This window comes from Callithrix jacchus, chromosome 5 (genome assembly GCF_049354715.1).
Source record: "Callithrix jacchus isolate 240 chromosome 5, calJac240_pri, whole genome shotgun sequence".
In the NCBI taxonomy this organism is placed as follows: Eukaryota; Metazoa; Chordata; class Mammalia; order Primates; family Cebidae; genus Callithrix; species Callithrix jacchus.
Window position 1 is genome coordinate 92,210,531 of NC_133506.1, and position 13,199 is coordinate 92,223,729.

General features: G+C 40.8%; 3 protein-coding genes across 3 annotated transcripts; all 3 read left to right on the plus strand.

The window, feature by feature from the left end:
• Window positions 1-705, plus strand: LOC100393047 (keratin-associated protein 2-1-like). Its single transcript, XM_002748596.5, has one exon. It carries the CDS (start codon window positions 65-67, stop codon window positions 452-454), a length of 390 nt encoding a protein of 129 aa, XP_002748642.1. The 5' UTR covers window positions 1-64; the 3' UTR covers window positions 455-705.
• Window positions 706-4,843: 4,138 nt separating this feature from the next.
• LOC100387001 (keratin-associated protein 1-1-like) lies at window positions 4,844-5,683 on the plus strand. Its single transcript, XM_002748578.5, has one exon. The coding sequence runs from the start codon at window positions 4,897-4,899 to the stop codon at window positions 5,368-5,370; it is 474 nt and encodes a 157-aa protein (XP_002748624.3). The 5' UTR covers window positions 4,844-4,896; the 3' UTR covers window positions 5,371-5,683.
• Window positions 5,684-11,848: 6,165 nt separating this feature from the next.
• Window positions 11,849-12,859, plus strand: LOC103793323 (keratin-associated protein 1-3). The gene has a single exon (XM_008997545.4). The coding sequence runs from the start codon at window positions 11,902-11,904 to the stop codon at window positions 12,451-12,453; it is 552 nt and encodes a 183-aa protein (XP_008995793.1). The 5' UTR covers window positions 11,849-11,901; the 3' UTR covers window positions 12,454-12,859.
• The last annotated feature ends 340 nt before the right edge of the window (window positions 12,860-13,199 follow it).

Sequence of the window (13,199 nt, forward strand, 5' to 3'; positions counted from 1 at the left end):
ATTCACACCTGAGAACAACCAGCTCCTCTCAACAGCCCTCCCCACACCAGTCTCAGACACCACCATGTACGGCTCCTGCTGCGGATCCACCTTCTCCTCCCTGAGCTGCGGGGGAGGCTGCTGCCAGCCCTGCTGCTGCCGCGACCCCTGCTGCTGCCGCCCCGTGACCTGCCAGACCACCGTGTGCCGCCCCGTGACCTGCGTGCCCCGCTGCACGCGCCCCATCTGCGAGCCCTGCCGCCGCCCAGTGTGCTGCGACCCCTGCTGCCTGCAGGAAGGCTGCTGCCGCCCCATCACCTGCTGCCCCACGTCGTGCACCTCTGTGGTCTGCAGGCCCTGCTGCTGGACCACCACCTGCTGCCAGCCTGTGTCAGTGCAGTCCCCCTGCTGCCGGCCCCCCTGCGGCCAGCCGGCCCCTTGCAGCACCACCTGCAGGACCTCCCCCTGCTGCTGAGCAGTACACTGACTGCCTGGAGCACGCAAGTCACCTTCTGAAAAAGCCACACTCCCATTTCTCTGCCTAACAAACCTCCTGCCCTGAGCCTGCAAGATCCCACATCAACCAAGCTGGGACCGAGAACCGGGCTCATCTATTAAAACCTGGGCCATTCTGCAGCCTTTGTAAAAGCAATTTCCTTCCTCCCATCTAAGATTTTGTGGCATGTTTCCTTTCTAATAAATATCTGTTCTTTGACCTTGCAAAAAGCTTTGGTTTTATTTACTCATTCTAATATTTTGTATTAAATGTATTTTTTATTTAAAAAATGGACACATAATTGTACATATTTACGGGGTGCAGCGTGATGTTTCATACATGTATACATTTTGTAATAATCAAATCAGGGTGTTTAGGATATTTATCACCTCATACATTCATCGTTTCTTAATGGTAAGAATATTTAAAATCTTCTCTGAGAGCTATTTTGAAATATATGATACAATATTGCTAACCATAGTTGCCCCACTGTACACTAGAGTACCGAAATGTATCCCTCCTATCTACCTGTAACTTTGTACCTGTTGACCAGTCTTTCCCTACTATCTCCTTCTCTCACCCTCCCCAGCCTCTGGTAACAACTATTCTACTCTCTACTTCTATGGGATCAACTTGTTTAGATTTCACATAGATGTGAGAGCGTGTGCTATTTGTCTTTCTGTGCCTGGTTAACTTCACTTAACATACGGTCCTCCAGGTTCATCCATGTTGCTGCACAAGACAGTATTTCATTCTTTTTTTATGACTGATAGTATTTCATTGTGCATGTATGTGTGTATGTGAGTGTGTGTCACATTTTCTTTATCCATTCATCCATTGATGGACACTTAGATTGTTTTGGTATGTTGGCTGTTGTCAATCGTGCCGCAGGAAACATGGAAATGTAGATAGCCCTTCAACATACTGATTTCATTTGCTTTGGATATATACTCAATAGTGGGATTGCTGGATCATATAGTAGTTCTATGTTTAAATTTGGGGGGACCCTCCATACTGTTTTCCATAATGGCTATGCTACTTTACATTCCCTACAGTCCTGTATGAGTTCCTTTTTTTCCACATCCACATGAGCATTTGTTATTTTTTCATATTTTGATAATAGCCATTCTAATTGGGGTGATATGCTATCTCATTGTGGTTTTAATTTGCATTTCCTGATGATTGGTAATGTTGAGCACTTCTTTGTATATGTGTTGGCCATTTCTATGCTTTCTTTTGAGAAATATTTATTCAGGTCTTTTACCTACTTTTAATTGAAATTATTATTGATTATTCACTGTTGAGTTGTTCAGGTTTCTCATGTATTCTGGATATTAACACCAGTCAGATGTAAAGTTTGAAAATAATTTTTCCTGTTCTCTAGGTTGTCTCTTCCCTCTGTTGATTTGATTGTTTCCTTTGCTGTGCAGAAGGCTTTTAGTTTTATATAATCCCATTTGTCTATTTTCACTTTTGTTGCCTGTGCCTTTGAGGTCTTATTCCCATCAGAAAAAGCCATTGCCCAGACCAGTGCCATAAGATGTTTCATGTATGCTTTCTTCTAGTAGTTTTATCATTTGCAGTCTTATACTTAAGTATTTAATCCATTTTGGGTTGTCTTTAATCCGTTGATAAATAGGGTCTAAATGTGCTGCTTGCTGACCATATGCAAGTCACAGGCTACATGGTATAAAATAGAAATTAAAATTGAATTAAAAACGTTCCCCTCCCCAAAAAACTTCTAGGGACATGAGTCAAATTCACCTATAACTCATCTAAAAAGTAGAATATGAAAAAATAAAAGCACAACGTACTATGTGGTATCAACACAGAAATCACTACTGGTTGGGGAAAACAAGAAAGATTTTAAAAAGAAGCTAACATTTTATATGGGTTAACATTGTGGTGCCCAGATCAGAGGGATGGCATTCTCAGTAATAGAAATAGTATGAGCAAATGTATGGAGGGAGGGGACCATAGGGTTGTTCAGAGTACAGTTTGGCTGGGGGCACTGGATATATAGAGAGTGACCATGAAAGAAAGATTTGGAAAATTTGCATGCTTTGAATACCAGCCAAGCGAGTACACCATTGATGCAATAGCACTAAGGAGCTGTTGAAAGTTTTGGGGAAGGAGAACGGCATAACAAGTACTGGCCATTGGGACAATTCTCATGATAGCTCCTTATAAAGACAGAGGTCAAAGGCCAGAAAAATAAGTCCTACAGAACTATGCAGAAACTAATCAGGGAGACATTGCCTTGATCCAAGTGATGTACAATAAGAGCTCAACTCAGATGTTACCATTGGAATAATGAAGACACAATAGTATGGCAGACGTAGAAACCCAGAAAGTCTATTAACTTAGTTGATTGTGGGAAACGAAAAACAATTAGGAAGCAAACGTGACTTATTGCAATTATAAGTTGCTGGTCCAGACACTTAAAAGAACTTTAACATATTTATACTTATTTATTGTGTATTTAAAAATCACTATTTCATAGTGTAATCTGTTTACCATATAATATTTCTATTCTTGAGCTTTTAGAAAAAAAGACAAAGACAAAGAGCTTTACTAACATTAATTGATTCTGGAAAGCAGCATGGTATAAAATAAAAAGAACTGGTTTAGAAATGAGTGATAGGAGTTTTATACCTAGCTCTTCTGATTGTGTGCCATGTGAAAGGAACAAGTCACTTAACCTCTTCAAATTGTAGCCATCCCTAGACTCAAGAGTATTCTAACATCAACCAATGTTAAGTGAAAACGAAAAGCGCTCCATACCACACAAGCAACGTTTCCATTTAGAACTTTGAGAGGAAATGGTTCTATACAAAACTCTTTTCCTTAATTAATCCCTCCTATTGCTACTACAATGATTTTTACACTAGAGCAAGATATGAGACAAACAGATAGGGCCTTGCTTTCTGTATAAGCCTTTAGTGCTCTGGGCGTAGTAGAAGTTAATAAATACGTGCTATTTATACTAAGAATGATGTCAGTTTCTACACCTATAAAATTAAGTGGTGGAACAAGATAGTTTACTATGTTTTTGATCTCCAATATTCAGTGATTACATATAACCATTTTCAACTTCACACCTACAGTCACGGTTACCACATGACATGAACATCTTTACTGAAGCTGGCATGAATCACATTTTAATATAACCCCAGTCCTGTACATACGAATACCACCACCTCATAAAAAGCTAACTATGTGTTTCTGTTCATGATTGGAAGGGAGAAATAAACCTACCCCAAGTAGAAATAATATGTTTTTTGACCAGCGTTTTTTCATTTATCTCATGGAACCCTAAACTCCCAGTGGAAAATCACATTGTTTCTTCTGCCAATGACCAAGAATTGTTTTAACTTTTATTTTGCTGAAATTTATCTTAATTTCTTTGCATTTATTATACTACACCTCTTGAAGTATATTTGGTCACCCATTTTCTAAACTGTCTTATAAAGCAGATAAAAGTATTTTCTAACTCTTGCTTTTTCTTTGATTGATTCCCCTTCTTAAATCCAGTTGTCATGCTCTTTGGTCTAATACCTTTTCACAGGACACATGGTTTAGTAACATAAAATGACACAAATTAAAAGTAAATTCTGCCTTTGAGAAAGTATATGCCAGATAATTCATATACCAGTGATTTTTGTCTTTCATAAAGAAGTGTAAATTTTATTAAAATATTTTGCAATGTTTCTCCAATTATTGAATATGAATTTTAGCCTCTCTTTGAAGAAACACTGGCATGAAACAGGTTTTGTTTCATATATCCTCCTGAGTGATCAATGTTTCCTCAAATACGAATGTGAAGTTTAGGAGATATCACAGAAATTGGAAAGATTCCATTTCAGGAGAAATCTATAAATTTCTATGAATGTAGAGTTTATCAGAGTTTCTATCTACATAATAAGATTATATAGGCAGAGTATAATCTTATCAGTCTAAAAAATATAGAGACAGTCTTACATGAAGGACGATCATGATTAACAATTCTTTTCTGGAGACAGGTTTGGTGAATATGAGCCCCAGAATCACATCATCTTATGGGTGAGAGTCACCTTGTCAGGTGATATACCCACAAGTGCAAAACTGAAGCTGAAGCTCAAGTGGAAATTATACCACTGTTTGGAAACAAAATGTTAACATTTTTACCAAGGACAAACACATTTGGTGAGCATTAGCTGAGCAATAAGGAAAAATCAATTCAAAGATGTATTTAAAACAATTCAGCATTTGAACAGTCAGAGGGCCCTAGAAAGGCTGGTTTAAAGAGTAACAAGATAAAAATGCCGCTGGCCACAAACAGAGGAATTGGCCAAGGCTTATAAAAAGCCCAAGGTGAAATAGGCAGCCATAACCCAGAAACTCCTTCAAGCAACCCAACCTTCAGACCAACTCCCAACACCATGGTCTGCTGTCAGAACACCTGCTGCGGATTTCCCAGCTGCACCACCAGTGGGACCTGTGGCTCCAGCTGCTGCCAGCCAAGCTGCTGCCAGACCAGCTTCTGTGGATTTCCCAGCTGCTCCACTGGTGGGACCTGTGGCTCCAGCTGCTGCCAGCCAAGCTGCTGCCAGACCAGCTGCTGCCAACCAAGCTGCTGCCAGACCAGCTCCTGCGGAACCAGCTGTGGCATTGGTGGTAGCATCGGCTGTGGCCAGGAGGGCGGCTGTGGAGCTGTGAGCACCCGTATCAGGTGGTGCCGCCCAGACTGCCGTGCAGAGGACACCTGCCTGCCCGCCTGCTGTGTGGCAAGCTGCACACCCCCATCCTGCTGCCAGCTGCACCATGCCCAGGCCTCCTGCTGCCGCCCATCCTACTGTGGACAGTCCTGCTGCCGCCCAGTCTGTTGCTACTCGTGCTGTGAGCCCACCTGTTGAAAACCTCCTTCTGATGGGAATCCTGTTAAGATGGCACTTCAAAACTAACCAAATTAGAATTCTAACAAACTCCTGAACTCCAGTCCTATAACTGGGTTTGCAACCTGTCATTATGCAGCCATATAAATTCCCTAGTATGTAAATGCATTTACAAGGGAAGACCGAAAGTCTTTCCTAAACCTGGACGTCAGTCAAAGTCCTATAATGTGAAAAGAGTTGAATAACATTTTACTATAAATATCACCTGAAATATTTCAATATTTCAATGGTTGTTGTGACTTAGATTTAATAAAATTTTTAATCTTTTCAATGATGAAGTTGTTAGAACTTTCTTGGCTTTGGAATTTGTTAAAGATATTGGGGCACTGGAATTTTTCAAAAATATCAACATGGCATGGCACTATGGCTTTTTGGTATTCTTGCTCTTTTAATGATGATCTTTAAAAGTAATTTTCTTTTGTTTTACCATCAAATGGTCCAATATTTTTCAACCAAGGCATATGATTAAAGGAACATGACAACACTTAGGACCTGTTTCCTAAGGTCCTCACATGTGCAAGGTGGTGGGCTGGGTATTCCAACTGATTGATTTTATAAAAAGGAATTTCATGTCATTCAGCTTCTTGAGGTTTTGTCAAATCTACTCATCCATTCATTCATACAGGAGGCTGTGTACAATTATTTCTATCAACTAAGATACAAAAGCATAACACAAATTGTGAAAGATCACCAACACAAAATTATAGAGTAATAGCACATAACACATATATACATTTTCATTCAAGGTCCTGGGTTCATAACTCCCATAGCCTTTGTTATGATGTTAGGGCACTTCAGACTTCAGAAGCAGGCTTCAGAAAACAGAATCTCTCTGTGTCTCTATCTCTGTCTCTGTCTCTCTCTCATACACACATTCTCCTCCCCTCTTTTCACCTGCTCCTTTTACTCTTCAAGGCAAGAGTCTTCCCTTACTGTTTTTGGCGCTGTCCATCAAGATATTCTCCTACCTACCTCATCTGATTGTAGGTCCTAAGATTCCCCATTTCAGAAGAGGTTCTGCCCCATGCCCTGGAGAAAGGAAGGCTGCACAGAGAGACCAAGAAGGATCTGAACAGACAGGCTTTACTGGGTTTCACCACTCACTCTACTAGCATTAGATCATACCCTTTTTGTCCAATCAGGTTTCTAATGGTTGTCCATCGTGCCTAACCACTGAAGTCTCCATAAAATGTCAAAAAAAATGCAGAGTTTCAGGAGCTTCCAGATAGCTGAATATGTGTGGAGGGTCCTGAAGGTGCTGTGCCCAGAAAGGGTATGAAAGCTCCTCACCCTTTCCCCCATACCTCACCCTATGCATCACTTCCTCTGTGCCTTTTGTAATTTCTTTATTATAAACCAATAAGCTAAGTATTTCCCTGAGTTCTGGGAGCCACTCTAGTAGATTAATCAAACTTAAGGAGGGTATTATGGAATTCCCAAATCATGACTGGTCAGTCAGAAGCACAGGCAAAACAACCTGGAGCCTGTGCTTGGCACTGGAAGTAGGGGGCAGTCTTACCGGACTAAGCCCTCGCCCTGTAAAACCTGACGCTATTGCCACGTAAATAGCATTAGAATAGATCTGGAGTGGAGAACACACAGCTGGTATCTGCTGCAGAATTTATTTCCTTGCTTATTGATGGGGAGAAATACCCACATTTGGCCACAGAAGTTTTCTGTGTTGATTGTCATTGAGAGAGAGAATAGAAAAAACATTTGACTGTGGTTTTTCCCCCACCCAATGGCATAAGATGTAAAAGTTATTTTCACATGAAGCATAATAGCCTAAGATGTATAAGCTATTTTTTACATTTTATGCTATTGGGTAGAAAAACAAAAAGCTAAAGACACCTGAGTTCTAGTCCCACTGTTATAACTAACTATCCATGAATCCTTGAACAAGTCCCTTCACTTGCCTGGGTACCTATTTCTAACTTGGAAAATAAGAGAACTGAGTCATTACTGACAAAATCCTTCCAGGCATAAGAGAGTACATAATTTCCTAAACAGGTGACACATTGACTAGTAATTGCTTCAGATGCTCAAAGAGAAAAAATATAGAGTGATCAAATAATGTTGAATGGATTATCACCATCTTGCAAGTTTATAAAGCCACATTGGAATATTAAAGGAATTGAGATGCCTTGCAATAAAGAAAGCTCTATAACCAGTGACTGGGCTTAGTGGCTCACAGCTGTCATCCCAGCACTTTTGGAGGCTGAGGTGGGTGGGTCACCTGAGGTCATGAGTTTGAGACCAGCATGGCAAACAGGGCAACTCCATCTCTACTAAAAATACAAAAATTAGCCAGGCATCATGGCAGGCACCTGGGGTCTCAGCTACTCGGGAGGCTGAGGCAGGAGAATCGCCTGAACCCAGGAGGTGGAGGTTGCAGTGAAACAAGATCGCGCCACTGCATTATACCCTGGGCAACAGAGTGAGAGTCTGTCTCAAAAAGAAAGAAAAAACTCTATAACCATCAATCCCAAACTAACTTAGCTGGAAAACTCTCTATTTTTATATTACCTGTTAACATCCTATAACACCGATACTCCAAATATACTTTGAAAAATGTTGAAAGGGAGTATCAACTGATAATTTTATAACACCTGTGCAATCTTCTTGTGTGTTGTGAAGCAGAAAGTAAATTTTCACCGCAAGAATGAATTTAAATGACTGTGGCTATATACTATCACCATTCTTATTCTAATTTTCAGAGAGAGCTCTAGAATGAAGCAAGCATTAAATAAAAGACATATTGTGAGGCTTTCATTCCAAGGTATAAAATCTTTGGTCATCAAATCAAAGTGGTGAGTCAGTGACTGGGGATAGAGAGGTATGGGAAGTGATTGCCTGAAGGTTATGTGGGGTTATTCTGGAATGGAAAAGTTCATTATTATTATTATTATTATTACTGTATCATTACACTTCAAGTTCTGGAGTACATGTGCAGAATGTGCAGATTTGTTACATAGGTATACACGTGCCATGGTGGTTCACTGCATCCCATCAACTCGTCATCTATGGTAGGATTTCTCCTAATGCTATCCCTCCCCAAACTCCCCCATCCTCCGACAGGCCCCAGTGTGTGATGTTTCCCTCCTTGTGTCCATGTGTTCTCATTGTTCAACTCCCACTTATGAGTGAGAACGTGCAATGTTTGGTTTTCTGTTCTTGTGTCAGTTTGCTGAGAATGATGGTTTTCAGCTTCATCCATGTCCCTGCAAAGGACATGAACTCATTCTTTTTTATGGCTGCATAGTATTCCATGGTGTACATGTCCCACATTTTCTTTATCCAGTCTATCTTTGATGGCCACTTGGATTGGTTCCAAGTCTTTGCTATTGTGAACAGTGCCACAGTAAACATACATGTGGATGTGTCTTTATAACAGAATGATTTATAATCCTTTGGGTATACACCCAGTAATGGAATGGCTGGATCAAATGGTATTTACAGTTCTAGATCCTTGAGGAATCACCACCCTGTCTTCCACAATGGTTGAACTAATTTACACTCCAAAAGTAGAGAGAGAAGATGTGGCACAGCATTATGAACACTAAATGTCACTCCATTTTTAAAATAGTTAGTTGCAGGTTATATGAATTTCACCTCAATTTTAAAAAATCAAAGAATAGGACCTCTACTAGCACAACTTTACAAGATTAGGAAAAGGCACCACTTTGTGGTAGATACAAACAGAGGAGTGCACAGCTTGTTGAGCCTCCAGCTTGATATAAAAAATAATGTGCTCCTTCCTCTGCGTGGACAAAGCCACAGAGCCCCACATCAGGGTACAACCTGTACGTCTATACTCAATGACACTACAATGTGTTCAACATTTGATTCCCCTCATTTAGAGCTCTGTCATCTCCCGTCAGGATGAGAGAGTTTAGATTTGATGTACCTTGTAATTAAAAGGACTCTGGCCCCAGAAAAGCCTGGTTGGCATTCAGGAGGGAAGAGATAGATCATGTGACTTGGCTTAAGATAAACATTGGAGATAAGAGGAGGTCCTTGAAGTTTATGTATTGTCCATTCTAGATCACTAGGATGGAAGCCCAGAGCAGAAGAAGAGAAGCCCTACATAGGAATGCTGTATTCATTTGACTGGTACATCAATATATTTTATTTCTCAAGAATGTAAGTAAGGCAGTCACAGCTGAATTAGAGAACTAGTAAAATGGAGATGAAGATATTGGGAGAACCCCCAGAACTTGTAACTAGGAAATCAGAACCATGATATCTTAAAGAAAAATAATTTCAAACATTAGTATCTGTGTTAAACAAAAGTACAATGTTCAAGAATAACAGACAAACATACTCTTTCTTCATATGGTACTGGAATGGTCTGGAGCCCAGAACTTAAATGAAGTAATAAAAGCCAGAGGGAATAACCACAGTAGTAACAAAAGTGATATGTACACACAATGGAATACTATTCACTCTATAAAAAGAAGAAAATTCTGTCACACACTACAACATGCCTAAGCTTGGAGGACATTATGTAAAGTGAAATAAAATAAATTTCATTTTCTGGATTTACTTAGAGGAGGTAAGGGAATGTCGGATTAGTCTTCATTCTGTGGCATAGGAGTCAAATTCTCAAGTAAGTGCAAAATATCTTAAATTTTACACTGAGGAAGATGTTGAAAACAGTGTCACAGTAAAAAAGCCCAGAAAGGGAGAACTGATATGCAACACCCCCATCTCCAGTGCCCTTGTCAATAACATATTTCAAGATAACTAAGCCTTTTGCAAAGGCAGACACATCTTTTTAGTGTCAAGCATTCTGCTAAATTTAGATCTGAATTAAATAGCTCCTGAGATTGTTATCCTGACACATCCGCGTATTTCAAGCATCCAATAGAAAACAAATTAGCTAATCAAAGAATCTGTGATGCAGCTTTGCTTAAGAAGAAGCAAGGAATTCACAAAGAATCATCTTCTAAACCAAATTTGATGTGGGATTTGAAAATATGTCTTAGTTCTGACTCAGAAAGATTTATGATGTAAACTCAAAGCTGTCATTTCTAGAGGAGCAGAACTACCACTTGGTGCTCTGGTTCAAAACCCAAGAGTAGCATTGTAGCTTGTATTTCTCTGTAACAGAGCCCATACTCCATGGAAGCCTGGCCACCTTTTACTGCATCTAAACAAAACCTTTATCTTCACCATCACCAGCTGTCTCATTCAAATTATGTAAACTTTCCAGTTAACTAGATTAGTCTCTTACATCTACAATAAACTGCACACAGCAGATTGAACACCCAGTAAATCACATACTCCAGTATTGATAAGTTAAAAGTATAAATTTATGCAGTTTAAAAACATCTACATCTTTAGAACATCCTAAGATAAAAGATGAAGCAAAGTTACAAGTCAAGTCAGTTAACTTTTTTAGCACTTGATATTTTCTTGAAGTGTCTTTATTATGCTGTCAAAAAAATAATATCTCCAGGAATGTCTCTAGTGAACAGTGTCGTTGCTTACCCTAAGCTCTCCCTTCCTTCCTCTTACTCTCAAAAAAGTCTGTAAGTAAGGAAGCCAAGTTTTACATCTTGCTCTCACCCTTGGAATTTCCTTAGAATGACTGCTTACAGTAAAAAAAAAAGAAAGAATGAAAGAACAAAAGAAAGAAAGAAAGGGAGGAAGAAAGGAAGGAAGGAAGGAAGGAAAGAAGGAAGAAAGGAAGAGGAAAAGAATTGACTATAGTTTCTGAAGAGTTTATTCTGGAATCAGATGGCATGGATTCAAACTTCAGATTCACTAGATATTAATGTGAACTTGAGTAAGTTACTTGAGGCTCAGTTTTCTCACATGGATGATGGGAGTAGCAATGATACCTAGTCCAGATTGCCGTGAAAATTCAGCAAATTGATACATGCAAAGTACTTGGAACCATTTAGGCACACAGTCAGTGATGGAAAAATGTTATCAGTAACAATTAATGCAAATCTCCCAGGCCCAAGAAAGCATCCCTTTCTGGCCAGCTGAATATAGCCCTGCTTTACAGTCAAAGTGAAGATAAGGAAGGTAGAGAAGGAGCCACAGTTAAAATTGGAGGGAATTAAACTGTCATGTGAGACTGAATAACCCAGTTGTAAGGGTCAACAATATTGAGTAATATTGACAATCCTTAAACATGAGGCATCCTTCAGTTATTCCTTGACAAAGAGAAAATTTTAACAAACATGGGGAGTTAGGGATTATATTCCTAATTAATGCCAGTGACTACTTGACCATAGTAAGGAAGCCTAATTGCATACCAAATAAAATCAATTTTAAAGGCTTTCCGAAGGTTCAACAAATAACTCAGGGAAAGACCAATTATCATTCAGAGACAAATTATCAAACACAAACAAGGAAGAGACTTCGGGAATTATGTAAACAGTAGCTGGCCAAGGCTTATAAAAGGCCCAGTGTGGCAGCCATCACCAAAACTCAAAAACTCCTCCAAGCAACCCAACCTTCAGACCAACTCCTGACAACATGGCCTGCTGTCAGAACACCTGCTGTGGATTTCCCAGCTGCTCCACCGGTGCGACCTGCGGCTCCAGCTGCTGCCAGCCAAGCTGCTGCCAGACCAGCTTCTGCGGATTTCCCAGCTGCTCCACTAGTGGGACCTGCGGCTCCAGCTGCTGCCAGCCAAGCTGCTGTCAGACCAGCTGCTGCCAGCCAAGCTGCTGCCAGACCAGCTTCTGTGGATTTCCCAGCTGCTCAACCAGTGGGACCTGCGGCTCCAGCTGCTGCCAGCCAAGCTGCTGCCAGACCAGCTGCTGCGGAACCGGCTGTGGCATTGGTGGTAGCATCGGCTGTGGCCAGGAGGGTGGCTGTGGAGCTGTGAGCACCCGTATCAGGTGGTGCCGCCCAGACTGCCGTGCAGAAGGCACCTGCCTGCCCCCCTGCTGTGTGGTGAGCTGCACACCCCCATCCTGCTGCCAGCTGCACCATGCCCAGGCCTCCTGCTGCCGCCCATCCTACTGTGGACAGTCCGGCTGCCGCCCAGTCTGCTGCTACTCCTGCTGTGGGCCCACCTGCTAAAAGCCAGGTTGCTGATTTTCAACTTGAAACTTTCACTTCCAGTTGAATTCATGAACTAATTATTTCTTCAAGCACTTGTGGACCACTAACAAATTCTTGAACTTTAATTTGGCTTTTGTTATGGGGGTTACCAGATATTTAGGCCTCAGAATTATCTGATTCCTTTGTGCTCCAGAAAAGACTTCGATCTTCTCTCTGAGGACGCCAAAATACAAATTGGACGCAAGAAATGAAAAAGCCAATTTGCAAGCACCGAAGCCCATGCTCTGAGGCTCAGCATTGCCAAGACCATGGAAGAGCTGTCTGTCCTTCTCACTTCCTCTATTCCACCACCCTGAATTGCACTTTGTATGAAAGAGAGATAATATAACAAGGTCTAATAAATTATAACTATTGGTGCAACAAACATATCTCTTTTTTATTGAATGTAATCATGATGTATATTTCATAGAACATCATATGAAAAATTTTTAATCTGCTTTTGATATCCCTTCCCTTCTGAAACCACATGAGGAAATTTGGTACCCAGAGGTCCATTGGAGGTTAACACCTGTAAAAAGATACAGTAAAGGTAGTTACTTAGGGCCTCGGAAATGGCAAAGGCTCTGTTGCCATAACCTAACCTTACACAGTGCTTTCACACAACCAGGAAGTTATAGAAATAAAAATCTCTGGCTGGGTGTGGTGGCTCACACCTGTAATCCTAGCACTTTGGGAGGCCGAGGTGGGCAGATCACAAAGTCAGG

Coding starts and splice junctions, on each gene's coding strand:
- LOC100393047 (XM_002748596.5), top strand. CDS start 65: ATGTACGGCTCCTGCTGCGGATCCACCTTCTCCTCCCTGAGCTGCGGG.
- LOC100387001 (XM_002748578.5), top strand. CDS start 4,897: ATGGTCTGCTGTCAGAACACCTGCTGCGGATTTCCCAGCTGCACCACC.
- LOC103793323 (XM_008997545.4), top strand. CDS start 11,902: ATGGCCTGCTGTCAGAACACCTGCTGTGGATTTCCCAGCTGCTCCACC.